We start from the raw sequence: 23,682 nt of genomic DNA, 5'->3' as shown, positions 1-23,682 counted from the left end.
GGCGCGGTGGGCCGTCGGCCACAACGCCTCCCCGTCTGTTCCTTCCGAGTCGCGTGTAGCTGCGCGTCGTCTGGCTCACCATGAACGCCCTCTCACGCCGGGAGGAGGAGACCCTCTTGAAAAAGACGAAAGCGTTCGCGTTGAAGGCGTGCGACCCCGTCGTCAAAGGTGAGGTTTTAGTATACACGTCCGGGTATGAACACTATATGAACTCACGCGTTTGCTACCCAGAATTTGCCGACTGCGCAGAAGGGCGCACGTTCTCTGTTGCATGGGAGTGCAGATCGAAGTATAAGGCTGTACAAGAATGCATGCTGCAATAGTGCGTGATCTCATCCACGGGAGGAGTCTTACCTCACATTGCCACAGCACAGGGCCAGAAGCAATGGCGATAGTCAGGATGGAGTACCTCCGTCTGCGGAATGAACAGGAGGAGAACAAGAACCCATCTTGAAGCGCACTGGCGGCGTACCTCGAATGTTGGCCAATATTCCACCCGGTGCACTTCACGCGCACGTCACACAGACTTGTACCACAGTCACCAAGCTACGTCCTGTACATCCTGTCATGGATCCGTGAGGCGGTGAAGGATACCGAACAGAGCAAGACATCAGTCGCAAACCATCGACTACGCCAGGGTGCACTCTTCGCTCATCAAGGCAGGCATTACGACGATGGAATATGTGCGGAGAAATAGAGGTAGTACATCCAGGATTATATTAGGAACAGCGCAACAACCCCTACTTCTTCCCGGCCGCGGCGAACCACTGCTGACGCAGGGCCATAACGGACGTGATGATACTGCAATCGTGGTGAGCTGGACGAATAGGAGGTCTTTGTGGTAAATTTCACGCACCCGAAGACACCAAGGACGCCATCGTTCAGGTTGACGAAGCCGATCGCCGTCGCCGGGATCCAGACGTCTAGGATGTCAATGACGAACTGGTAGCGAACGCTCTCCCGCGTAAGCTGGAGGTTGTGGAGCTTCAGGTCCCGCTCGGCCTCCGCGCTCTTTTCTGTCCAAGTCTGGCTTTGCAACTTCTTGACCTCGTTAGCAAGTCTGCCAGCCTGTTTCTCGCGATCAGACACTTTTCTCCACAGAATAACGCTCTACACTCACCTTGAGAAGGCCGTTGGCGATGCTGAATACGATTCCGGTGAACCAGAATTGCATCACACGCTTGTTCAGCTTCTGAGCCGTCGATGGCTGCAGGTTGTAGAACTTGATGTTGTTTGCCTGTATTCCACCACACAATTCAGCGCATATCACAGAAGTCAAAGTGGTGTCACATACCCAAGCAACATTGTCCAAGAGGAGGTAGGCGAAGTACCCAACCTGCCTGCCGATCAAAGTGACACGCTCTCCTGTCTCGCCAGGTGCGGCAATGGCGCGGAGGACGGCCTGGGCGCTCTCCATGAATTTGCCCAGACGCAAGACTATTCACGGATACCAAATGGTTTTGAGCGTTCTCTTCTGCCATCGTACGACTGAGAACTCACGCTTGCGCCCGAGAGCAAGGTGCGACTTCAAGGCATCCCACCGTGCGGCTTGGATCTTGTATCCGCGGGACAGAAGCAACCAAGCGAGGAAACGCGCGAGGTATTGCAGACCACGGTAGAGCTGCACAGAAAGCGGGGACGTCGGTACGTTCGGCCTTTCGGAGGTAGGGAGGATGAGACACGAAATGCGGTCATACCTTGTCCCTTCCGACGGAGGTGTTCAGCACACGAAGCGACTGCGACGTCACCGGATGGAGGACGAGCTGAGACGCGATGCTGGCCATGGTGTCAGGTCTTTCGCGGGAGGGGAGGTAGAGGCGGAGGTAGAGATGCGAGCAAAGGTTAAGACCGACACTGCTTCCCCATGGTACGCTCATATTAGGGGATATCTGGGGTATGATAGACACCGACCGTATCACGTGAAAGTGCCATTTCTCCTCTTGTGATACTCAGCTGCACCTTCGCAACCGCCATGGTCGTCGGGGACGGCAGAACCAAACGCAATTTACATCCGAACGCTAGCCGAACTCCTGCTCGTCCGACAGCGCGACGGGAGCGAAGGACATGAAGCGGCCGCGAGCGCGAGGCTCAGGACTGGCTCAGGTACGGCGCGGTGACGGAAGAAATCGGGCGAAGGATCGGGACTACGCGGCGGACGGCGGCAGTCGTGCACTTTCCGCCAACGTTGCAGCTTCATATAATTCGCCACCGTCCTATACGCGCTGCTGAGCTCTGTGAGCTGCTACCCCACACCTCTACCCTACTTCGCCACTTCTTGGTATACTCAAAATATGGCCGGAATCCGCCTCGCCGCTCGTGCCACGGTGAGTTTCGAAGGGGATGCCGTGAAGGCATGAATACAGCGTCACTGGTACTCATGTGATTGCATGCCTGGGCCCGCCCCGCGTTCGCCGTTCCTCCAGCTCGAGTCTTCGCGCGCGCCATCTCGTCTGTTCTCCTCTTCAGCTGTCACCATGGTCAGTGGATTTCTTCTTTTCGAGTGCAAGGCGAAACTCAATCGGAAGGCGCGGCGCATAGGAGGGAAAGTACCGTATCGAGCGCGACACCTTCGGTGAGCTCCAAGTGCCTGCAGAACGCTACTGGGGAGCGCAGACGCAGCGGTGCGTTTACTCCTTTAATCTCATCAAGGCACAGATCTGACCGCTATATACTTTGCTACATAGCTCGCTGCAGAACTTCGACATCGGTGGTGCCGCCGAGCGCTTGCCCGAGCCCCTCATCAAGGCTTTCGGTGTGCTGAAGAAGGCCGCCTCGATTGTGAACGTCGGGTATGGTATGGATCCGAAGGTCGGCGAGGCGATTGGGAAGGCCGCTGATGAGGTGCGTTCGAGCGGGCACAATACGCAAGAGGAGGTCCTCAACCGCAAGAACAGGTCATCTCTGGCAAGCTGATCGGGGAGTTCCCGCTGGTTGTCTACCAAACCGGCAGTGGTACCCAGAGCAACATGAACGCCAACGAGGTGCGTGCATATCATGTGCATATGCTATGTATCGGACATTAATAGTGGAATAGGTCATCTCGAACCGTGCCATCGAGATCCTCGGCGGTGAACGCGGCTCGAAGAAGCCCGTTCACCCGAACGACCATGTCAACATGAGCCAGAGCAGCAACGACACGTTCGTCGTTTTCAGCGCATACATTCACTATGCAAGCTGACGTTACAGGAAGGTTCCCCACTGCGATGCACGTCGCTGCTGTGACTGAGATCCACCGGTCACTCCTTCCTGCCATCACTGAGCTGCGCGATGCCCTCGACGCAAAGGCGAAGGAGTTTGAACACATCATCAAGATTGGCCGCACCCATCTGCAGGTAAAACATTGGCGATAGCAGGTTAGACGATTTCTGACACTTTTCCTTCAGGATGCGACCCCCTTGACTCTCGGCCAGGAGTTCAGCGGCTATGTCCAGCAGTTGACCAACGGCATCGACCGTATCAAGGACACTCTGCCGCGTCTCAGTCTCCTTGCCCAGGGTGGTACTGCCGTCGGCACTGTGAGTACCCTCGTGAGAGCTCGGCGTCCGGAAGCACTGACACGCGATACAGGGTCTTAACACGAAGAAGGGCTTCGACGTCAAGGTAGCTGCCGAGATCTCTAAGCTGACCGGGATCGAATTTAAGACCGCTCCGAACAAGGCAAGTCCTCCTCCATAATTCATAGTCAGTCTTGTCTGACGTGACCACGCAGTTCGAGGCGCTTGCGTCGCACGATGCTCTCGTTGAGGCTCACGGAGCGCTGAACACCGTGGCGTGCTCTCTCATGAAGATCGCCAACGATATTCGGTACCTCGGTTCTGGCCCCCGGTGCGGCTTGGGCGAGCTGCAGCTCCCCGAGAACGAGCCTGGCAGCAGTATCATGCCTGGCAAGGTCAACCCCACCCAGTGTGAGGCCATGACCATGGTCTGCGCGCAGGTCATTGGCAACCAGACCGTTGTCAGCATCGCGGGTTCTAACGGGCAGTTCGAGGTTCGTGCGATTGTTTGCTAATTAGCGACGGAACAGTACGTTAACGCCCGCGCAGCTGAACGTCTTCAAGCCCGTTATTATCAAGAACGTGCTCCAGAGCATTCGCTTGCTCGCGGACGGTAAGCCGGATGCTGTTCTTTAATTGTTTCGATTGCTCATGTCTTGTACAGCGTCGCGATCGTTCACGAAGAACTGCGTTGTTGGTATTCAGGCCAACGAGAAGCGCATCCACACCCTGCTCCACGAGTCGCTCATGTTGGCAACCATCCTCAATAGCCATCTTGGTTACGACAGTACGTGCTAGACGCCGCTCACACACGAGGTCTCCGTATCTAATTGTATGCCGCAGACGTTGCCAAGTGCGCAAAGAAGGCGCACAAGGAGGGCACGACCCTGAAGGAGGCCACGGTGTCGCTGGGCTTCTTGACGCCGGAGGAGTTCGACGACAAAGTCCGCCCGGAGCTGATGTTGCACCCCGACGAGGCGTGAGCCCGGGACCATTTGTCATGTCACCGTTGCTTATAATGAGGACGTGTACGATGTGACAATGACGATTCTACGTGATGCCGATCGCGTGGGATGACGGGAGGGATAAACTACATAGCACGGACTCTGCGCCTTCTCACCGTCTACCCAACTTGCGTACAGTATAGCCCGATAGTCCGGTGTATTTTTGGTGGGCGGGTGTGTGGGACGATATTGTGTGACAGGGGTGTGACACGGTGAGGGAGAGAAGAGGCGGCGTGGGGAAGCCCAAAGAGGCAATGGACATATTTGTAGCGGGACGAAATCCTATGAGACGTGCTCGCTGGGCAAATTGCGGCTAAGCCGTAGCTTTTCGGGCCCGGCCCAGAGCTGCATCATTCCTCCCCACCGCGTCTTCCCATCCGCACTCGCAGCCCACACAACCGCGGCACACCGACCTCGACACCGACCGCAGACCGCCACCGCACGTATACGACGCCCGACATAGGCGCCGCCCCGGGAGAGCTTCTTGGCTGAGCTTGTTGTTTCTCGTGTGGCACTGGCATCTCTGGGCGCTTCGTTCGCTGTCCAGCAGTGCGCCGAAGCAAACCTATTTATTACGAACTCCCCTTGCACGCACCACGTCGCCCTCCTCCCCCCCACAACAATGTCCCTCCGGCATATCCTCAACGACGACCCGCCACCCCACTCGCCCGGAATACCACCCCACCCATCTGCTACGAACGGTGGACCTGCGCTCGTCGCACCGCAGGCTGCGCACGCCCCCGCCCCGCTATCTCCAGGCCTGCAAGTGCCCCGCGAGGGCCGTGCACGGTCTACCGCGCGCGAGGTGGAACAGCCACCGAGCTCACGCGAGTACTACCAGCCTCATACCGCCGGATACCATAGCCCCGCAGGGTGGGAGCATCACAATGGCGATAGGCTCGAGGGCGACGAGGTTCCTTCTGGTCCCAGCAGTTCGTACTATGCTGAGCAGGACGAAAGCGCAACGCCATCTCCGCGCACGTCCAATGCAACACCGCTCGGGTTGAGGCAGAAGGAGGGGTCGGTGGAGATCAATGGGAGGATTCTGAGGAAGAGGAAATTGCCCGACGATGACGAGGACTACCGGCCTCCTGGGCAGAAACGCGTAAGTGACCTCCGTGTTGCCTACTGGGTGCTGTCCTAATCAACTGTTTGTTCGCAGCAGTCGCGCCGGCCAGGATTACGGTCGCGTCCACAACAGCGCAACCAGACCCCTACCTCAGAAATAGTGGAAGATACCCCCGTAGAGGAGCCCCCGGAGTCTGCAGAGGAAGACCCGAAGCCTTCGTCGGACCTAGAGGAATGTCAGGAGCTGTGGTGGGACGAACTAGGGAATTATGCTATGGAAACCCACAAGAGGCAAAAGCAGGTCGACGTCTGGTTTTCCCAGTGGATCATCGTGAGTGGATAATTCATTGTCATATATGCTACGACCTCAGGCTATCTCTCACCTAGGAACGCGACTCGATTACCGCGTACAGAATGTCCCACCACTATAGGGACAGACTTGCACGTATACCTCCTCCCCCGCCGCCACCTCTGCCACAGCCCAAAGTGGACGAAGAGTATTTGCTCAAGCTCAAGATGCGCGTACCGTCGCCGTCTATCTCCGACGGGTACGACCTCGGACAGCCCGACTTCCATTCCGATGGAATCACGTTCGTCGGACAGGATGAAAACGGTCGTGACCTGGACGAGCCCTCAATCAGCATTCGGCGGAAAGGAAAGGGCAAGGAGGTCGCCAAACGACCTCCTGCAGGTGTCGCGTCGGACAGCGACAGCGATGTAGATATTCCGATCAGCGCCATGCGCCCTCCGGCCAAGAAGCGGCGGATCGAGAAGGGCGACGGAGACGACCGGTCGCTGCTGGACGAGCCACTGTCCGTGGCATCCCCGGCAAACAAGTTGCTTGCGGGCGCGAAGGGGAAAGGCAGAGGCAAGCGGGAGCAAAGTACCGACAGTGTATCTGCGACACCAAAAGGTCGCAAACGTGGCGGCCCTCGCAAGAAGCTGGACGCCCTTCCGCCCGCGACGCAGGAGCTGCTTGGGGTGGACTCCGCTGCCGCGTCGGTGTCCGGCGATGCCACCCCCGCTGGCTCGCGGCCCGCGTCTCCTGCGCCTACTAATATGTCCTCCACTATGTATGAGCTTGACGAGGTCATACCGCCGCTCAGGAAAGCACGGAAGATCGACGACTCGGCTATGGTGAAGCGGCTGAAGACTCTAGAGGAGGCTCAACGCAAAGTCTGGATGAACATCGCCAGACGGGACGTTGCAAAGGTATGAGTTATACGTGGAGAGCGACGCTACTGTGAGTTGCTAACGATGGCGGTGGTAGGTCTACAAGTATCACGTCGCAGGATACCAGACCAAGAAACAGCAACTGGGCCGTCTTGCTACACTGTCGTCTATCCAGGCTCGCCGTCCTTTCCTCAAGACGGCTAAGGCGACGAAGGACGTGCAGGCCAAGGCTAAGAGGCTCATGCGTGAGATGCTCGTGTTCTGGAAGAAGAACGAGAAGGAGGAGCGCGAAGTGCGGCGGCGTGAGCAGAAGGAGGCGGTCGACCGCGCCAAAGTCGAGGAAGAGAAGCGCGAGGCGGCACGGCAGGCCAGAAAGCTGGAGTTCCTGATCAGCCAGACGGAGCTGTACAGCCATTTCGTCGGGAACAAGCTCAAGAGTACGTCTCTCGTGTGTTCATTGTCCAGGGAGGTTTCTGACACGCCTGACAGCTGCCGAGTTGGAAGGAGACGGCGCCGCTGCTCAGGCCCCGGCTGGTGCTGCTTCCGCGGAGAACGAGAATGACGCGCTGCAGGATATCGACTTCGACGACGGTTAGTAAAGCTAATCAATACCTCACTTAGAAGTGTTTGCTCACAGTAACATGTAGATGATGAGTCGAACATGCAGCGGCATGCTCGTCACAACGCTCAAGCTGCTATTGCCATGGCGAAGAAGAAGGCTCAAGAGTTCGACACTCAAGCATCTTTGGAGCGGAAGACCAACGAAGCGCTCAAGCTTGCCAAACGCCAGGCGCATATTCATGCTGAAGAGACTGTGGAAGGGTCGAGTACCGGCACGCCTTTGGTCGATCGTACGTCTCAACTCCTATCCGGGATATGATGACAGGCTGTTGAATTTTAACGCTCTAGTCGATTCGGACGAGCTCAACTTCCAGAACCCAACGTCGCTGACGGGCGAGCTGACCATCGCTCAACCAAAGATGCTCATGGCAACTCTAAAGGAGTACCAGATCAAGGGTCTCAACTGGCTCGCTACCCTCTACGAGCAGGGCATCAACGGGATTCTCGCCGACGAGATGGGTCTCGGCAAGGTCAGCCTCGCCCCCCACTGCTTACCGTGCCGTGACGCTAAAGCATCTACAGACGGTCCAATCAATTTCGCTGCTTGCCTACCTTGCCGAGACGCACGATATCTGGGGGCCGTTCCTTGTTGTGTCTCCCGCGTCGACACTGCACAACTGGCAGCAAGAGCTTACTCGCTTTGTGCCGAAGTTGAAGGCACTGCCTTACTGGGGTAACCCGAAGGACCGTGCAACGCTGCGGAAGTTCTGGAGCAAGAAGGAGATCAGCTACGACGAGGACGCCCCGTTCCATGTTCTCATCACAAGCTACCAGCTGGTGAGTGCAGATGTTTGGGACCGATTGAGGATGGGAAGACAAACGTGAAACACAGATCATACAAGACCAGCAGTATTTCCAGCGTGTGAAGTGGCAATACATGATCCTGGATGAGGCGCAGAACATCAAGAACTCGTCGAGTGCACGCTGGAAGACGCTGCTCGGCTTCCAGTGCCGCAACCGTCTGTTGCTCACCGGTACCCCTATCCAGAACTCGATGCAGGGTGTGTATTGCAATATACCGACCGGGTCATCAACTGACTATAACACGAACAACAGAACTTTGGGCATTGCTGCACTTCATCATGCCTAGTTTGTTCGACTCCCACGACGAGTTCAACGAGTGGTTCTCGAAGGATATCGAGAACGCGGCAGAGAACAAGGGCAGCAAGCTGAACGAGCACCAGCTCCGCCGTTTGCATATGATCCTGAAGCCCTTCATGTTGCGTCGGGTGAAGCGTCATGTGCAGAACGAGCTCAGCGAGAAGGTACGTCCCATGCCAAGTAGCATGCGGGGGGTAGCTAAAATCCTCTGCTCAGATCGAAGAGGACATCTACGTCGATCTCAGTGCTCGGCAACGATCGCTGTACAAGGGGCTGTTGGCCAACGTCTCCGTACAAGACCTGCTGGAGAAGGCGGCGAACCTAGGCGACGCAGACTCCGCCCGCTCGCTGATGAACCTCGTCATGCAGTTCCGAAAGGTTTGCAACCACCCGGAGCTGTTCGAGCGTGCAGACGTAGTCGCGCCCTTCTCCTTCTCTGATTTCGGCCGCTCCGGTCCGCTCAACCGCGAGGGCGACTTCGTCCAGCTTCCGTACTCGACCCGCAACCCTATCGAGTACACGATACCCAAGCTATTCTACGAAGACGGCGGTCTCTTGGATGTGCCGCACGAGAACTCCTTGAACCGTACTGGTGATGGACCCCTCGCGAGGATGATGAACATTTGGTCAACCGACATGGTTCATCGTTCGTTGCAGGATGACAGTGAGTTTTGGTTGGCAATCGTTGACCTGAACAACTCGTTGATGTCTTGGTAGACCATTCCGCATTTGCCTTCCTCAGGTTCATCGACATGTCCCCGGCGGAAGCCAGTGCAACGCACACATCATCCACTCTTGCTCGACAACTCCGGGCTTTGCAGCAAGACCAACGGCGAAACGAGTTTGAGCCATACAAGGAGTACGTCGCATAATTCGCTCTATCGTACGCCACTCTAACACCCACTCAGGGACGCGCTCTTTGTTGCACACTCTGCTTCACATCCTTTCACGTTCTCTCCGCTGGCCCGTCTTGCGAACCTCGAGATCGCCGAGGGATTGCCCAGCCTGCGTGAAATTTCAACAGTCACATGGGCGTCCTCGTGTCTCTCTCGTGCAGAGCTACGGTGGTTTATTCCTCATGCCCTCGCCCCTCCGATCTCGGTGTACAGCGCCGACAGGACATTCGTGGAGCGTCAGATACAAGTTGTCGAGGCGCCCAAAGAGTCACTGGCGCTCTTCGGTCTGCCCCAGCGGATGTGGGACTCTGAGTCCGAGATCGCGGCATTCCAGGAGGAGGTCGGCGACGTCCCTCCCGCAGGTATCGTGGGCATCTCCCCAATCAACCAACTGCCTCCGGCGCCCATGCAGGTGCCGGAAGCGAAGAGGTTGATTTACGACTCCGGCAAGCTTGCGCGCCTGGACGCTCTGCTGCAGCAGCTGAAGACCGGCGACCATCGCTGTCTCATCTACTTCCAGATGACGCGGATGATGGACCTCATGGAGGAGTATCTGATCTACCGTCAGTACAAGTACCTTCGCCTCGATGGTTCGTCGAAACTGGAGGATCGTCGCGACATGGTCATGGAATGGCAGACAAGGTGAGCATCCGCCTTCTGTTGAGTTTTGATGCGGTATTTACGCGGTGGAAAAGGCCGGATATCTTCATCTTCATCCTGAGTACGCGTGCGGGTGGTTTGGGTATCAACCTGACCGCTGCGGACACCGTCATCTTTTACGACCACGACTGGAACCCGTCCAACGACGCGCAAGCTATGGATCGTGCCCATCGTCTCGGTCAGACCCGCCAGGTCACTGTCTACCGGCTGATCACAAAGGGCACGATCGACGAGCGGATCGTCCAGCTGGCAAGAGTCAAGAAAGATGTAAGCTCAGTTTGTCTCGCTCAATGACCTGATACTGATGCCTCTCTCAGGTGCAAGACATTGTTGTCGGTAACAAGACGTTCACCGACGTCACGAAGCCAAGCGAGATCGTGCAGTTGCTTCTCAATGAGGACCAATTGGCGAGCCTTGAAGCTAGCGGCGGCACGTCTGGAAAGGCGGCCGGGAAGAAGCCCGCCGGGGCGGATGCTCCCGTCCAAGATCTATGGAACGAGGAAGGAGACGAGTTCTTCGGCCAGTCCTCCGCAGGCCAAGGAGGCAAGGGCGCTGGCCAAGAGGACAACGAGGACGAAAGTGTCCCCGCCACACCCGCACCTCGCGGGAGGAGGGGACGAGGACGCGGGTCACGAGGCGGTGGGGCGGGACGAGGAGGAAGGCCAAGAGGTCGGGGCCGCGGAAAGGCCAACGTCGCGGCAGGGGACAACGGCTCATGATCGTGCCATCACCAGAACTCAGAACTCTCTCACCATTCCGTCGTATCTCATGTTCACTTACAGGTAGTGTATGTCTGTTGCTCTAAGCCTGCTCCGCTCTCGCTCGTTATACTGTATTGCGATCTAGAATCACGTTCCCGCCATTGTGTACTCGTACTTTATGCCATCTTATGACTTGTATTCTTGTATATCGCATGAGCGCATGCGTCCGTTCTTTGCCGATATTTATCTTGTTGTTGGTTCTCAGTCGTGTGTGGGCAAACACCCGGGGGCAGCAATGTCGAAAAGCGAGAGTTACGTCAGCGGGAACATACTGAGATCCGCAATCGGATGTGGTGGACGGTTTCCGACCCGGAGCCGCCGACCGTCGCTTGGCTCACCGTGACTGCAACTCACCACCCCGCCACTCGCACCATACATGTTTCTGCACGGCTCTCAACATCCCCTATTTATCTGTACGACCTGCTCGCTTGCGTACAGCTCTTCTCTGCTTGTCTAAATATCTAGAGTCTACACCGAAACCACACACCTGGGCGTCACACTCAGCTCTTTGCTTTCTAACAACTGCTAGGGTACTCAACCATTGGCCGTCGCATTCTCTTGCTCGCGTCCTCGTACTGCGGAAGGTGCTCAGGAAGCTCGCAGGCGACTCTCGCCGCTGTTCATAGTTCGCCGGGATGGCGCCCAAGAAGAAGAAAACGCAGCTGAAGCCCATCGCGCGAGGCTTTGCGACTACCTCGGTACCCAAGAAGGTTGTCGAGGTGCCGAAGGAACCGGAGGTCGCTCCCCCTAGCGACGTCCCCGATCCCTCCACCGACCCGTCAGCTGATACCGCCGGTCAAAATCCGAAGGCTGGCGACGCTCCCGTCTTGAGTGAAGAGGACCAGGCGCTGCAGAGCTTGATCGAGAAGTTTCAAGACAAGGTAGAGAAGGAGATCGTCAGGACTGTCAAGGTCGGACATTCTTGTCTGTCGGCGCGTTGGAAAGAACCTCATGTCTGTTGTAGGCTATCGAACAGGACCGACGGTTCTCCGAGACATTGCTACGTCTAGATCTGGATCCCTCTTTTGTTGAACGCGTTCTAGAACTAGCATTGGAATACGAAGGCTCGGAGCGTATGTGGCCTCCTAATGACGTCGGTGGAATCCAATTGACGCGCTCGAATAGCGTCCAAGTCTGTGGACGAGCCTGAGGAGAAAGCCCTCGTGCGACTCGCTATAACATACGGCGTTCTCAGACGACTGGGCTTTCCAGAGCCTCGCGTCGATGAATGTCTGCGGGCCATCCCCGGTGTCGATCTAGATGAAGCTGTCGAATGGGTATGAGAATGTCAAACACTTGAGGGGACGCGTTTTTGATTTTTGATGTAGCTGCATTTACACTGCGATGAAGAAGAGCTGGGTATACAACAAGGTCAGTGGGCTTCAAATGGGGACGACATACGACCTTACACATGCATTTGCAGAATTGGTTGAGCCGCGAACACCAATGACCCCCAGGACTCCCAAGACAGCGCGTTCCTCTCATTTTCGGACAGGGTCTTCGGCTCCTCCCAGCCCGAGTGTCAAGTCGTTCCTTGATGCCAGTGCGCCGGTATTCGTTCCTGGACAGAAACCCTCGGAAACATCATCTCAGGATAGCCCAGTTCCTTCTGATGGTACCTCAACCCCGTCCTCAGCCAAGGGCCTCTCAGACAGCGTGCGCTGGTCTCCGGTAGAGGACCCGAACGATGAATTCGTCCGGCTCAAGCTGCGAATTATGGATTTGACTACTCATAGACGTGCTGATGAGAAGGGGGACGCTGCGTTTCTACTGGAACTCCAACGCCGCTTGAAAGAGGTCCAGCAAGACTACTTCTTCGACCACAAAGAAGCAGAATCGATGTTCGCAACCGAACGTAGCAAGGCGGAAGCCACGGCTCTGCAGTCGAAGCTCCGCGGCACAGCCGCAGCACCTCCTCCGAAACCTCCACCGCCTCCACCAGCTCCTCGTGTGAAAGAGCCACCGTCTCGCGCGGAGAGTGTTGCATCCACGTCCACAGCAGACGTCTTCGAGGACAACGAAGATTCCCCTGGGGGCATGTTCGAGCTCTTGGAACAGATGCCCGAAACAGAGACGACGGAGAACGGTACCGTCATTCAAGTCCGCGACGTAGCTCTCCCCAAGCACTGGTCCGGGCGCACGCCCAAGGTCCTCCTCTCGGAGAACGTCCGCAAGACCGATCGCTACGCTGTGATCTCCTACAACTGCATCTCAGGCCCCAGTCGCGTCAAGAGGTTCTCCGTAGAAATACGGTGGAACGGCGGCCGGACCCAGTTCTGGTCTATGGAGGATGTTGCTTGTCATGACGCTATCCAGGCCGAACACTACATCTCCACCGTAGCGCTCCACGCGCTGACGTTCCCCAGCTCTGAGGGCTTCTCCGCAGGCGGGACGGCTACGGGAAGCCAGACTTCCTTCCGTTTACTTCCGCCAGGCTTCAGGGATCTATGGGACGAGCTGGAGCAGAAACGCCGTGTGGACGACGATACCGCTAACCGCGCTGTATGGGCGCGGCTGCGCGAAATTCTATCTCCCAAGCTGTCCCGTGCGGAGAAGGTAGACATCGTCCTACTTTTGGCCACGTACTGTATTCATGGGACCCCTCTCAGTCAAACGGCAAGCAGTCCCGCCAGCCGACAGAGACAAAGGACTTCAGTACCAGCCGCTACGTTGATCACGGTAACGACATCCCCTCGGAGCAGATTATTGCGGACTTCCAGGCCCGACAAGCAAGCCCTGCTTACCAGGACATGCTGGTGCGCCTCTCATGCACACCGCCCTCCGGACAAATGCTCACGGGGGTTGTCTAGCATCAACGGAACACACTCCCCATGGCTCACTACAGGCAGGACTTGCTTTCGTTGCTGGAAATGTCCCAAATTCTGGTGCTCAGTGGAGAAACAGGATGGTATGTGCTGCGCTCGAATTTCACTCATGATGTTAAAGCGTCGCTACAGTGGTAAATCCACGCAGGTTCCCGCGTTCATTCTGGAGGATCAACTCCTGAAGGGACGTCACTGCAAGATTTACTGCACTGAGCCTCGACGGATTTCTGCTATCTCGTTAGCGCAGCGTGTCTCGCGTGAGCTTGGCGAGCCTGCTGGAGCTGTTGGGACTGGCAGCTCCCTGGTTGGTTATGCTATCCGACTAGAGAGCAATATCACCCGCCGTACTCGCCTCGCATATGTTACGAATGGTATTGCCCTGCGCATGCTCGAGGGTGGTTCAGGACAGGGAGGCCAAGGAACGGCCTTCGATGAGATTACGGTGAGATTTGGCGGGGCATATGCTTATGATGAGTAAACTCATATATCTTGCTAGCACATCATCATCGACGAGGTTCACGAGCGGACTATCGAGTCGGACTTCCTGCTGATCGTCTTGAAGTCCTTACTGGTGCAACGTCCTGACCTAAAGTTCGTACCCTCAATGCCTCTCCGCCGTAACGCTGTTAACATTGCATGACAGGATCGTCCTCATGTCTGCTACTCTTGACGCCGAGAAGATCTCTGCTTACTTCGGAGGATGCCCAATTCTCTCAGTACCTGGGCGCACGTTCCCCGTCGACGTGCGTTTTCTTGAAGATGCCGTCGAGTTCACGAAATGGAAAGTCACCGAGGGCTCACCATATGCCCGTAGAGGTAAGCATGTCGTTACAAATGTCAGCACCGCTCCATCTAACTTGCACGTAGGGAAAGACAAGTTCTACCGTAACAAGGCGAAACTGGAGTGGACGGAAGAAACCGCGGCAGGGGATGACGATGACGACGACGTCGCTCAGCAAGAGAACGTCACGCTGGAGAAGCGCTTCTCTCCGGAGACGATCTCTACCGTCAACCTCCTGGACGAACGTTTGATTCCTTATGACCTTATAGTCCGTCTACTGGAGAAGATCTGCTTCGAAGACCGTTCGTACGAATCGTACTCCTCGGCAGTACTAGTCTTCATGCCTGGCATGGGCGAGATCCGGCGACTGAACGACGTCCTTACCGAGCATCGTTCGTTTGGTTCGGAGGACCGCTTCAGAATCTACCCGTTGCATTCGACCATCTCAAGTGAACAGCAGGGAGCTGTGTTCGACATACCACCTCCCGGAGTCAGGAAGATTGTTATTGGTAGGGTCTTTCACGATGGATCATGTAGTTGTCTCCATGCTAACAACCATTCTCCGTCAGCTACCAACATCGCTGAGACAGGTATCACCATCCCGGACATCACCTGCGTCATTGATACGGGCAAGCACCGCGAAATGCGCTTCGATGAGAAACGACAAATCAGTCGCCTCATCGAGACGTACATCGCCCGGAGCAACGCAGCACAGAGGCGCGGGCGTGCTGGACGTGTTCAATCAGGTTTATGTTTCCATCTCTTCACCAAGGCGCGCCATGACACCAAGGTAGGCCCAATATAGGTGCGAGACACCAGTGCACGAGTCTGATTGCATTCCTAGATGGCTGCCCACCCGGACCCGGAGATCATGCGTCTCAGCTTGAGTGACCTGGCCTTGCGCATCAAGATCATGAAGGTGAACTTGGGCACATCTATCGAGGATGTCCTCTCCCGTGCGCTTGATCCACCTTTGGGCATCAACGTTCAGCGAGCTGTCTCCGCTTTGGTCGAGGTACGTCGGTCGCTTCCTTGGTGTATGCCGCAGATGCTCATAATTTTCACGAAAGGTTCGCGCCCTCACGCCGAACGAGGAGATTACGCCCATGGGTAGACTGTTAAGCCAGCTGCCCACCGACGTGCATCTCGGAAAGTTCCTGCTCATAGCGACACTGTTCCGCTGTCTTGACCCGGCGCTCACTATCGCCGCTACTCTCAACTCCAAGTCGCCCTTCTTGACCCCCTTGGGGCTCGAACAGGAGGCTGAGAGGGCTAAGCTATCGTTCCGCACAGGTACGTATCCCCACAACAGAAACGACGCGGCTTAAAACTGACTGAACCTGTGCAGAGAACTCCGACTTCTTGACTCTTCACAACGCTTTTGCAAGTTGGCGTCGGGCAAGCGGGAATGGCATTGCACGCAAGTTCTGCAAGTCAAATTACCTCAGCCACCAGGTACGCCTCACCTCTACCCCCCCCCCCCAACAACAACGTGAAGTACTCATCCATGCTTGCGCAGAACCTGCAACAGATCGAAGAGCTACGGCAGCAATTCCTTGGGTACCTCGTAGACTCGTCCTTCATTCACGTCGACCGGGCGTTCGTCCGAGATCTGAGCAGGTATTTTACGTTCGAGCCGCGCGCATATGTATGGTCTGCTCACAGTTCTACAGAGCGCGGTATGGCCGCAACAAGACGCGATTCGTCGTCGTCCCCAGCGATCTAGACGTCAACTCAGGCAACGCCGCGATGGTCAACGCTGCGCTCGCCGCGGGATTGTATCCGAAGATCCTCACGGTCGACCCGCTCAAGAACGAGATGCGCACCATCGGCAACAACCAGCCCGCCTCGTTCCACCCTTCTTCCGTCAACTTCAAGCGGCGTCTTGGGGACTTCGGGGTGAACCACTTGTGCTACTTCACGATAATGTGAGTACCTGGAGCATATATGTAAGGCGGACTGGTCGTTGACGAGAAACCTTCAGGCACTCCAAGAAGTTGTATGCATGGGAAACAGGACCTGTCGAAGACATGGCGCTGTTGCTCCTGTGCGGTGATGCTGAGTTCAAGGTACGTACGCTGATATTATTCCCTCGGCAGTGTCTGACCCGCTGTATCCTCTGCAGCTTATGGCAGATACCGCATCCATCGACCGCAAGGTCCGGTTCCGCATCCAGCCCAAGGCCAGCATCGCACTCAAGCTTTTGCGCAACAACTTGGGCTCGATCCTGGCGACACAGTTCAGGACGCGGCCGCTGACCGAGTCGCAGCTGCGTTGGGACGAGATAGCGATGATGATTCTGGGGAAGCTGAAGCCAGAAGGACCACCGCAGACGCAGGACACTGTCACCCTGGTTATCAATAATAGATGATAGAAGATGTATCTTTACCCATATCTGTAGCTGCTATACTAATTGCGTACTTGTCTTCGACGAACTTAGAGCCTGTTGACTGGTGCGATTGTGCGAGAAGACCCATGTGCATTCGAAAGCAATAGCAGAGCATGCGCGACATATGTATATGACTAGCCTACAACATACGAGCGGGACGACATCGTGATGGAGAGAGGTGCTTACTCCTCCTCCTCCTCTTCCGCAGCCTGGATGTTGTAGAAGCGGAGCTGGTAGACATCCTTCGACGAAGCAACGACGCTGGACACAAAGGTAGGTAAGTCGCGGAACGGAGCAAATTAACGCAGAATGACATACCGGATCCAGTCACGCAGAGTGTTCTTCTTGAGGAACTTTTTCGTAAGGTACTTGAGATACCGCTTCGAGAGGGGGATGCTCGAGGTCACGGTGATCTTGGTGTCGCCTGAAGAAAGTAAAAATATGAGTGTCAAGCGGGGGAGCGGTAAACTGTGTGGACATACCATCGCGGTGGATCTTGACGTTCTCACCGAGCTGGCCCGTCTTGCCATCGACCTTGATACGGTCGTGGAGGAACTTCTCAAAGGCCGCGCCGTCGAAAACACCATCGCTGGCGGGACGGGAGTAGTCGATCGTGAACTTGTGCTTAGCAGCAGCGGTCTTTCCAGTGGGGGCCTAACATTACGGAGAGAGAGGAGAGGAAAACCCAGATTAGCCTACTGAGAAGATAACTCAGCAAAGCAGTACTGGGGGCTAACTAACCATCTTGACGGGCAGCGAGACGATGTGGCTTGAGGCGTTGGGGACGTTTCCTACGGTGAGCAGAGCACACTCGCGTCCAGAAAAGCAACTGTACAGTTTTGACGATCGTGTTCCCACGCATGCGGGTGCACCGGCAGCGACCGAGCCCAGCTCCGGGCCGCCCAAGGGCCGCTCAAGCGGCGGAGAAAAGAACAAGCAGGCCCTAACCTTAGCGCCAAGCGTGGGAGCGCAAAAGTTGGAAGCTGGAGAAGATCGAGACGTCGTCGTTGGTGCACTCGTCCTCGTCGCCCAAAAACTTCCCCTGGCCATGGCTTCCAGCGGTACCCTCTCTCGCGGCCAGGTTGCGACCGCGCAGCTCAGCGGCGAATACGCCATCAAGCCTGAAAATGCCCAGCCAAAACTGGACACTTCGCAGTGGCCTCTGCTGCTCAAAAACTACGACAAGCTGCTGGTCCGCTCGGCACACTTCACCCCCATTCCCGCTGGCTGCAGCCCCTTGAAGCGGGACATCGCGACCTATGTCAAGTGAGCAGAAGCATGCTTGAAATGCTGCACAACCATATTCACATGCACGGAACAGGTCTGGTGTTATTAACCTGGACAAGCCGTCAAACCCCTCGTCTCACGAAGTCGTCGCGTGGCTCCGGAGAATCCTACGGGTAGAAAAGACGGGTCACAGTGGTACTCTTGACCCCAAGGTTACGGGCTGTCTGATCGTCTGCATTGACCGCGCGACAAGACTTGTCAAGTCGCAGCAGGGCGCAGGTGCGTGCCCCAGTTGACGTTTTGCGAAGAACCATGCCGATGACAGTACCACAGGAAAGGAGTATGTTGCTGTCCTCCGCCTGCACTCGCCTCTGTCCACTCCTACCGCCCTCCCTCGCGCCATTTCGACCCTCACCGGTGCCCTCTTCCAGCGCCCCCCTCTCATCTCCGCCGTGAAGCGTCAACTCCGTGTCCGCACCATCTACGAGTCTAAGCTGCTTGAGTTCGATGAGAAGCGCAACTTGGGTGTATTCTGGGTATCTTGCGAGGCTGGCACATACATTCGGACGCTTTGTGTGCACTTGGGTCTTATTCTTGGTGTCGGCGGTCACATGCAGGAACTCCGGAGAGTACGCAGTGGTGCGCTAAGCGAGAACGACGACATGGTGACCATGCACGATGTTCTTGACGCGCAATGGGTGTACGACAACACGCGCGATGGTATGTTTTCAGACACGATGTTACGGCGGCCGTGCTAACACTTTATGCAGAGACCTACCTGCGCCGCGTGATCAGGCCATTGGAGTCTCTGCTCATCGGTTACAAGCGCATAGTCGTAAAGGACAGCGCTGTTAACGCCGTTTGCTACGGTGCGAAGTTGATGATCCCCGGTCTCCTCCGCTACGAGGCCGACATCTCATTAAACGAGGAGGTCGTCCTTATGACTACTAAGGGTACGTAAATACTCGTATATGGACGCTTTTTATTAGCTAACGGTCTGTTACAGGTGAGGCTATCGCCCTTGCTATTGCGCAGATGTCCACCGTCGAGCTCGCGACTTGCGACCACGGCGTCGTCGCCAAGGTCAAGCGCTGCATCATGGAGCGTGACACCTACCCGCGCAGGTGGGGACTTGGCCCGAAGGCCATGGAAAAGAAGAAGATGATCAAGGACGGCAAGCTGGGCAAGTTTGGCGAGAAGACCGAGGCTACCCCTGCTGAGTGGAGCCGCGACTACGTCGACTACACTCGCGACGAGGTACGCTTCCAGGACAACCCCTTGCACGCCATTTAGACTAATTCGTAATTACAGCAGCCCACTGCTGGCCCCTCGGCGGCTGCCCCTGCCCCTGCCCCTGCCGCACCCGCGTCTGAGCCTGCGAGCCCGGCCAAGGAGAAGGCGGAGAAGAAGCGCAAGCGCAAGTCTGAGGTCGCTGACGCAGACGGCGACGTCTCGATGACCGTCGACGCGGACGGTGGGGAGGATGACGAGGCCGCGAAGGCGGAGCGCAAGCGTCTCAAGAAGGAGAAGAAGGCCGCCGCGGAGAAGGCGGCCAAGGGCGGCGACGAGGAGGACGAGGAGGCGCGCCGCGAGCGCAAACGCCTCAAGAAGGAGAAGAAGGCGCGCGAGAGCCTCGGCGGCGAGTCATAGTCTGCCCTTGCCGTTCGACTCTCGCCAGTGCCCAGTGCCCAGTGCCCAGTGCCCAGGGCGCTGTGCGTGTCGTTTGTGTGTCGCCTGTCCCGGGCGAACCGGGGTGCCGCTGCGCCCTGCGCTTTGTAGCGTTGTGGCGCGCGGATATGTGCAATATACGCCGTGCTTGTTTGATCATGCCGCTCCAGGCGTGCCGTGTCGTGTCGTGTTGTGTTCATAGTACATACTGTATCAGGATCCAGATCCGTCATTTGCGATGTCCCCTCCCGCGCCGCATCCGTATCCGCATCTGCGAATATCGCTGCCACCCAACTGCCACCCGTGACACAACTGTCGCCGTATCGCCTCGGCGTTCGTCCGTGTTCTGGGAACGCGTTGTGCACGATGCATGCGGCACCTGGCATGTCGTATCCTGACGCTGTTGGTTGCCTTGGCATCCGCCCGCATGTACAAAGGGAAGCCCGAAAAATGCTGAAGCCGCACGCTCCATCTGACACAAGCTCAAATGAATGAATGTACTCTGCGGATCCCGGTCCACCGGCAGACTTGCTACCGTACGCACGCGTCACTAGTGGTGGCCATCTCGAGATTTCGAAAATATCACCATTCGTCCCTACGCTAAGCAGAAACACCCGCAAGACATAAGTACACGAATGGAACACCCAAAGGCAGGACGGCAGCAGCGACACGCGCGACCCAACAACGCGCGCGTGCGCGCGCACAAAATAGCTACAGCGACCAGTCAGAGTAGGGCAGTAAGTACACGTAAGGGAAAACAGCAGCCGCTCGGCGAGTCCATAGCAAGGTCCGGGTGTCGTGAAAGAAATAGAAAAAAAAGAGCAAACGTGAAAGCAGGCCGAGGGCATTATAGCAGAAGTTACGTGCGTCGTGGAAGGGGTGCGCACTGCGTGGCAGCACGACCCCGGGGGGAAGGAGAGCGTCCGGCCTGTGCGGCGCCCGCACGGAGCACACATCGTCTCTAGGAGGCTTCCATGCACATCCCATCGCCCACCCGTCTATCCAACCATCTAGTCCCGTGGGTATCATAGCCTCAAACAACACAGCCCGGATGCGCTCAGAGCAGGAGCGCGGCGGCCGCAGCGAGCGCGCCGAGGGAGAGCGCGGCGTTCGTCGCGCGGCTGGCAGCACCGCCGTTGTTGTTGCCGGTAGCACCGGCAGTGCCGTTCGTGGTGGACGTCGTCGAAGAGTTCGAAGCAGTGCCGTTGAGCGTCTGCGCGAGCGCCTGGAACGCGCTGAAGTTGCGCGCGGAGTTCTCGACGGCGTTCACGGCGAAAACCATGCCCGCGCCGCAGTGCGAGGAGCCGTCGGGCTTGTGCTGGCGGCAGTAGAACCAGATGGGCGCAGTGTCGTTCACGGTCACGTTCCAGACGGGGAAGTCGGTCGCGTTCGCGTCGACGGGCATGCTGTTAGAGCGGAGCGGGCCGTGGTCAGCGTGTGCAAATATACGAATAAAAGGCGAAGTGTCACGTACAAGCCGGAGTCGAGGCCAACAACGGCACCCGTGGTGTCCTTGAGGCGGAGGCAAGGCGCGGCGAACGACGACTGCGTCGCGGTGTGGTTCTTCTGGTGGCTGTCATGGGGAAAATGCAGTTAGCGCGCCGTTCCGAGCAAAAAATAATTTGCATGGGAACGCTCAAGGCGGGTACTCACAACTCGAACTGGATGACGTCACGCGGCGAGGCCTGGACGTTGTTGGGGCTGAAGGTGAGTTCACCGTCCGAGCCGCCGACGACAACCTTGATCACGCTGCCGGAGAGCGAGGACGGGGTGGGCTCGGGCGAGCCGGGGTACGACGAGTACACGGTGACCCAGGACGAGGTCTCGACGGTGATCGTGTCCGTGGTGAGCACGGGCGAGGGCGCGGCGGCGATGGTTGCAGTGCCGTAGTCGGCGGTCGTGTAGCTGACGGCCTCGGCGGTGGAGGTCGCGCCGCCGTACCCGTAACCACCGCTGCTGCTGTCCGTGGACGAAGCGGCAGCGGCAGCAGATGCCTCGGCAACGAGCTGAGCACCGATCGCAAGCGCAGACTTCTTGAAGGAGTCGAACGAGTTCGCCGAGCCGTCGGGGCCGCAGTTGACGGCGAAAACCATGCCCTTGCCACAGTGGCTGGCGGCGGTGTTGGCAGCCTGCTCGCAGAAGAACCAAAGGGGCTTGGTCTATGGAAGAAGAGATGTGAGCAACGAGGGTTGGGCGAAAGGGTATATGAGATACATACGTCCTTCACAGTCACAGTCCAGGTGGGGAAGTTGTCGGTGACATTAGCAGCGACGGGCATGCTGTAGGAGTGTATCGATTAGAGACGTCAATGGTTGGTCATATAAGATACTAACAATCCAGAGTTGAGACCTCCCTCCAGAGGAGAGCACGGGGCGGCGAACGAAGACTGCGTCGCGGTGTGGTTCTTTTGGTGGAAGTGGAAGACGACCTGGTCACCGACGTTGGCAAACTGCAGTAGGAATACTTGTGAGCATATCGCACGTCGGTACATAAATTAGAGGGTGCATACAATGGCCTCGGGCGTGTAAATGGTGTCACCGTTGGCATCGCCGACCTGGATGTCGTAGACAGTCGCGGAGACGGAGGAAGCGAGAGCGAGGCCGAAGGCAAGGCGGACTGCAGAAGAGAAGAACATGGCTGCAACTGGGCACGGTAGGAAGAAAGAAGGAAATGAAGGGAGGGGACGACGAGCTCAGCCGCCGTGGAAGAGGTTAAGTAGGGGAAGGAGGAGGCAGTGGACGAGGACTGAAACGCCGGCGCTGTTGGCGGAAGGGGTTATGAGTGGGCGGAGGTACAGGCACCGAGCGGACGGTAGACGTCGCGTCCACCCGAGCAGGCAGTCTGAGCACAATAGACACCTCTCGATCAGAGCTTCGGATGCCAGGGGCACCCTTCCGCGCTCCCCATTGGCTGCCCAAAAACAACGCACTGTCCCCATGGCCCATGTTTCTTGTCCGGCTGTTGCCCCCTCTCGTAATGCGCGAGGGTTGTCCGCCGCGATAGAACCGAGTGCAGGACACGCTGCTGCTCCATCACGGAATTATGCGCGCGAGAAACATGCTCGCATTGCTCTCACGCCATCCTGGAAAGTCGTGTTAACGCGACGGAGGTGAGTGACAGACCGACAGGCTCTGCACACGCCGTGTTCGATAAGGACATGGTTACCGGGCTCACCGAAGCAACCGACAGCGCCGAGGCACTTTCGCGTTATTTGATCGGAAAAGATGGGAGATCGACATGAGACCGGGCGGGGCGATGCAAATTTGCTCAAAATTTGGCAGCTCGAGCGCTGTTTAAAGGAGGTCTTGCGCACAGACGAGCGCAGCTTGAGCCGAGGACGATGCAGGGACGAGGAGAAGAGGATTGGACGCGACGAGGAGCAGTGCGGGGCGTGGCCGAGGACGCCGGCCTCACAGCTTTCCCGCCCCGCCCTCGATCGAGCGTCTATGAAGGGGGCGCTTCAGATCTGCATCGCCATTCCTCGCCCCGCTCCCGCCCGGCCCGGCGGTGATCGGGCGCTCCGAGTGATCTGCATCGTCCGCGTGCTCAGGAGCGCCCAATCAGGAACCAATCAGAAGAGACGCCCCTTCTTGTGTCACGTGTAAGATGGATGTGTTTCGAATCTCGATCGCGAGTTCGAGGGCGGAGGCTCTGCTGGACGCTACGCTCGTCCACCACGCTATGCAGTCGCGCTAACTGATCTCCGCCCACAATTTCTCTGCCTGCTTGTGCATTTGGAGCAGTTGTACGCGACCATAGCTCAGTAGATAAGCACGTCAATGTGCAGTGAATGCATCTGCTCGAGTACCTTGTACACCACTTGTGCGGCCAGCATAAACGGATTTGCTACTCCCATCATTGCATCGTTGCAATCCATCATGTCGCGCAGGCTGATCTGCATCACAAACAGGTCGTCTACCACTATACAGCCGGCGACAAACCCCGCCCCCATTGCCTACATATGCGCCAGCCTCGTCGACCCTGTCTCTCTACTCCTTCTTCTTTCCTGTTGCT

General features: G+C 57.1%; 7 protein-coding genes across 7 annotated transcripts; 4 read left to right on the top strand and 3 right to left on the bottom strand.

Moving 5' to 3' along the window:
• Window positions 1-44: 44 nt before the first annotated feature.
• Window positions 45-1,826, bottom strand: TRAVEDRAFT_25862 (peroxisomal biogenesis factor 11). The gene is made up of 8 exons (XM_008033682.1): window positions 1,698-1,826; window positions 1,501-1,621; window positions 1,295-1,437; window positions 1,121-1,237; window positions 857-1,068; window positions 370-801; window positions 232-322; window positions 45-168 (listed from the first exon to the last, which is right to left on the bottom strand). Exons 1-6 carry the CDS (start codon window positions 1,782-1,784, stop codon window positions 741-743), a joined length of 741 nt encoding a protein of 246 aa, XP_008031873.1. The 5' UTR covers window positions 1,785-1,826; the 3' UTR covers window positions 45-168; window positions 232-322; window positions 370-740.
• A 561-nt stretch (window positions 1,827-2,387) lies between these two features.
• TRAVEDRAFT_110343 (fumarate hydratase) lies at window positions 2,388-4,477 on the top strand (the record flags this gene model as incomplete). Its single annotated transcript, XM_008034924.1, has 12 exons — window positions 2,388-2,477; window positions 2,539-2,621; window positions 2,685-2,841; window positions 2,895-2,981; window positions 3,035-3,138; window positions 3,191-3,332; window positions 3,384-3,515; window positions 3,568-3,661; window positions 3,687-3,988; window positions 4,044-4,107; window positions 4,159-4,281; window positions 4,338-4,477. The coding sequence occupies 12 exons, from the start codon at window positions 2,388-2,390 to the stop codon at window positions 4,475-4,477; spliced, it is 1,518 nt and encodes a 505-aa protein (XP_008033115.1).
• Window positions 4,478-5,120: 643 nt separating this feature from the next.
• On the top strand, window positions 5,121-10,897 carry TRAVEDRAFT_55640 (chromatin-remodeling ATPase INO80; the record flags this gene model as incomplete). The annotated part of the gene is made up of 15 exons (XM_008034211.1): window positions 5,121-5,603; window positions 5,661-5,897; window positions 5,954-6,778; window positions 6,837-7,176; window positions 7,229-7,330; window positions 7,387-7,590; window positions 7,649-7,830; window positions 7,883-8,137; window positions 8,193-8,361; window positions 8,417-8,625; window positions 8,678-9,125; window positions 9,179-9,320; window positions 9,370-9,999; window positions 10,053-10,284; window positions 10,335-10,897. The coding sequence occupies 15 exons, from the start codon at window positions 5,121-5,123 to the stop codon at window positions 10,734-10,736; spliced, it is 4,860 nt and encodes a 1,619-aa protein (XP_008032402.1). The 3' UTR covers window positions 10,737-10,897.
• Window positions 10,898-11,181: 284 nt separating this feature from the next.
• TRAVEDRAFT_55639 (P-loop containing nucleoside triphosphate hydrolase protein) lies at window positions 11,182-16,814 on the top strand. The gene is made up of 19 exons (XM_008034210.1): window positions 11,182-11,689; window positions 11,743-11,851; window positions 11,904-12,055; window positions 12,107-12,149; window positions 12,202-13,334; window positions 13,388-13,534; window positions 13,589-13,686; window positions 13,736-14,045; window positions 14,100-14,194; window positions 14,247-14,419; window positions 14,471-14,893; window positions 14,954-15,174; window positions 15,229-15,399; window positions 15,455-15,677; window positions 15,733-15,839; window positions 15,904-16,004; window positions 16,058-16,312; window positions 16,369-16,453; window positions 16,510-16,814. Exons 1-19 carry the CDS (start codon window positions 11,414-11,416, stop codon window positions 16,753-16,755), a joined length of 4,368 nt encoding a protein of 1,455 aa, XP_008032401.1. The 5' UTR covers window positions 11,182-11,413; the 3' UTR covers window positions 16,756-16,814.
• Window positions 16,815-16,877: 63 nt separating this feature from the next.
• On the bottom strand, window positions 16,878-17,553 carry TRAVEDRAFT_25859 (ribosomal protein L22e). Its single transcript, XM_008033681.1, has 4 exons — window positions 17,515-17,553; window positions 17,256-17,427; window positions 17,092-17,197; window positions 16,878-17,034 (listed from the first exon to the last, which is right to left on the bottom strand). The coding sequence occupies exons 1-4, from the start codon at window positions 17,515-17,517 to the stop codon at window positions 16,956-16,958; spliced, it is 360 nt and encodes a 119-aa protein (XP_008031872.1). The 5' UTR covers window positions 17,518-17,553; the 3' UTR covers window positions 16,878-16,955.
• A 235-nt stretch (window positions 17,554-17,788) lies between these two features.
• On the top strand, window positions 17,789-19,923 carry TRAVEDRAFT_68534 (putative rRNA pseudouridine synthase). The gene is made up of 6 exons (XM_008034923.1): window positions 17,789-18,039; window positions 18,095-18,279; window positions 18,334-18,720; window positions 18,771-18,953; window positions 19,007-19,257; window positions 19,312-19,923. The coding sequence occupies exons 1-6, from the start codon at window positions 17,822-17,824 to the stop codon at window positions 19,648-19,650; spliced, it is 1,563 nt and encodes a 520-aa protein (XP_008033114.1). The 5' UTR covers window positions 17,789-17,821; the 3' UTR covers window positions 19,651-19,923.
• A 304-nt stretch (window positions 19,924-20,227) lies between these two features.
• Window positions 20,228-22,374, bottom strand: TRAVEDRAFT_68533 (uncharacterized protein). The gene is made up of 6 exons (XM_008034922.1): window positions 22,178-22,374; window positions 22,002-22,117; window positions 21,887-21,947; window positions 21,322-21,827; window positions 21,143-21,241; window positions 20,228-21,074 (listed from the first exon to the last, which is right to left on the bottom strand). The coding sequence occupies exons 1-6, from the start codon at window positions 22,301-22,303 to the stop codon at window positions 20,726-20,728; spliced, it is 1,257 nt and encodes a 418-aa protein (XP_008033113.1). The 5' UTR covers window positions 22,304-22,374; the 3' UTR covers window positions 20,228-20,725.
• Between the last annotated feature and the right edge of the window lie 1,308 nt (window positions 22,375-23,682).

The sequence above is a fragment of the Trametes versicolor genome, assembly GCF_000271585.1.
Source record: "Trametes versicolor FP-101664 SS1 unplaced genomic scaffold TRAVEscaffold_1, whole genome shotgun sequence".
Taxonomy (NCBI): Eukaryota; Fungi; Basidiomycota; class Agaricomycetes; order Polyporales; family Polyporaceae; genus Trametes; species Trametes versicolor.
The sequence above is the reverse complement of the archived record's forward strand: the minus strand, read 5'-3'. Positions and strand labels throughout refer to the sequence as shown.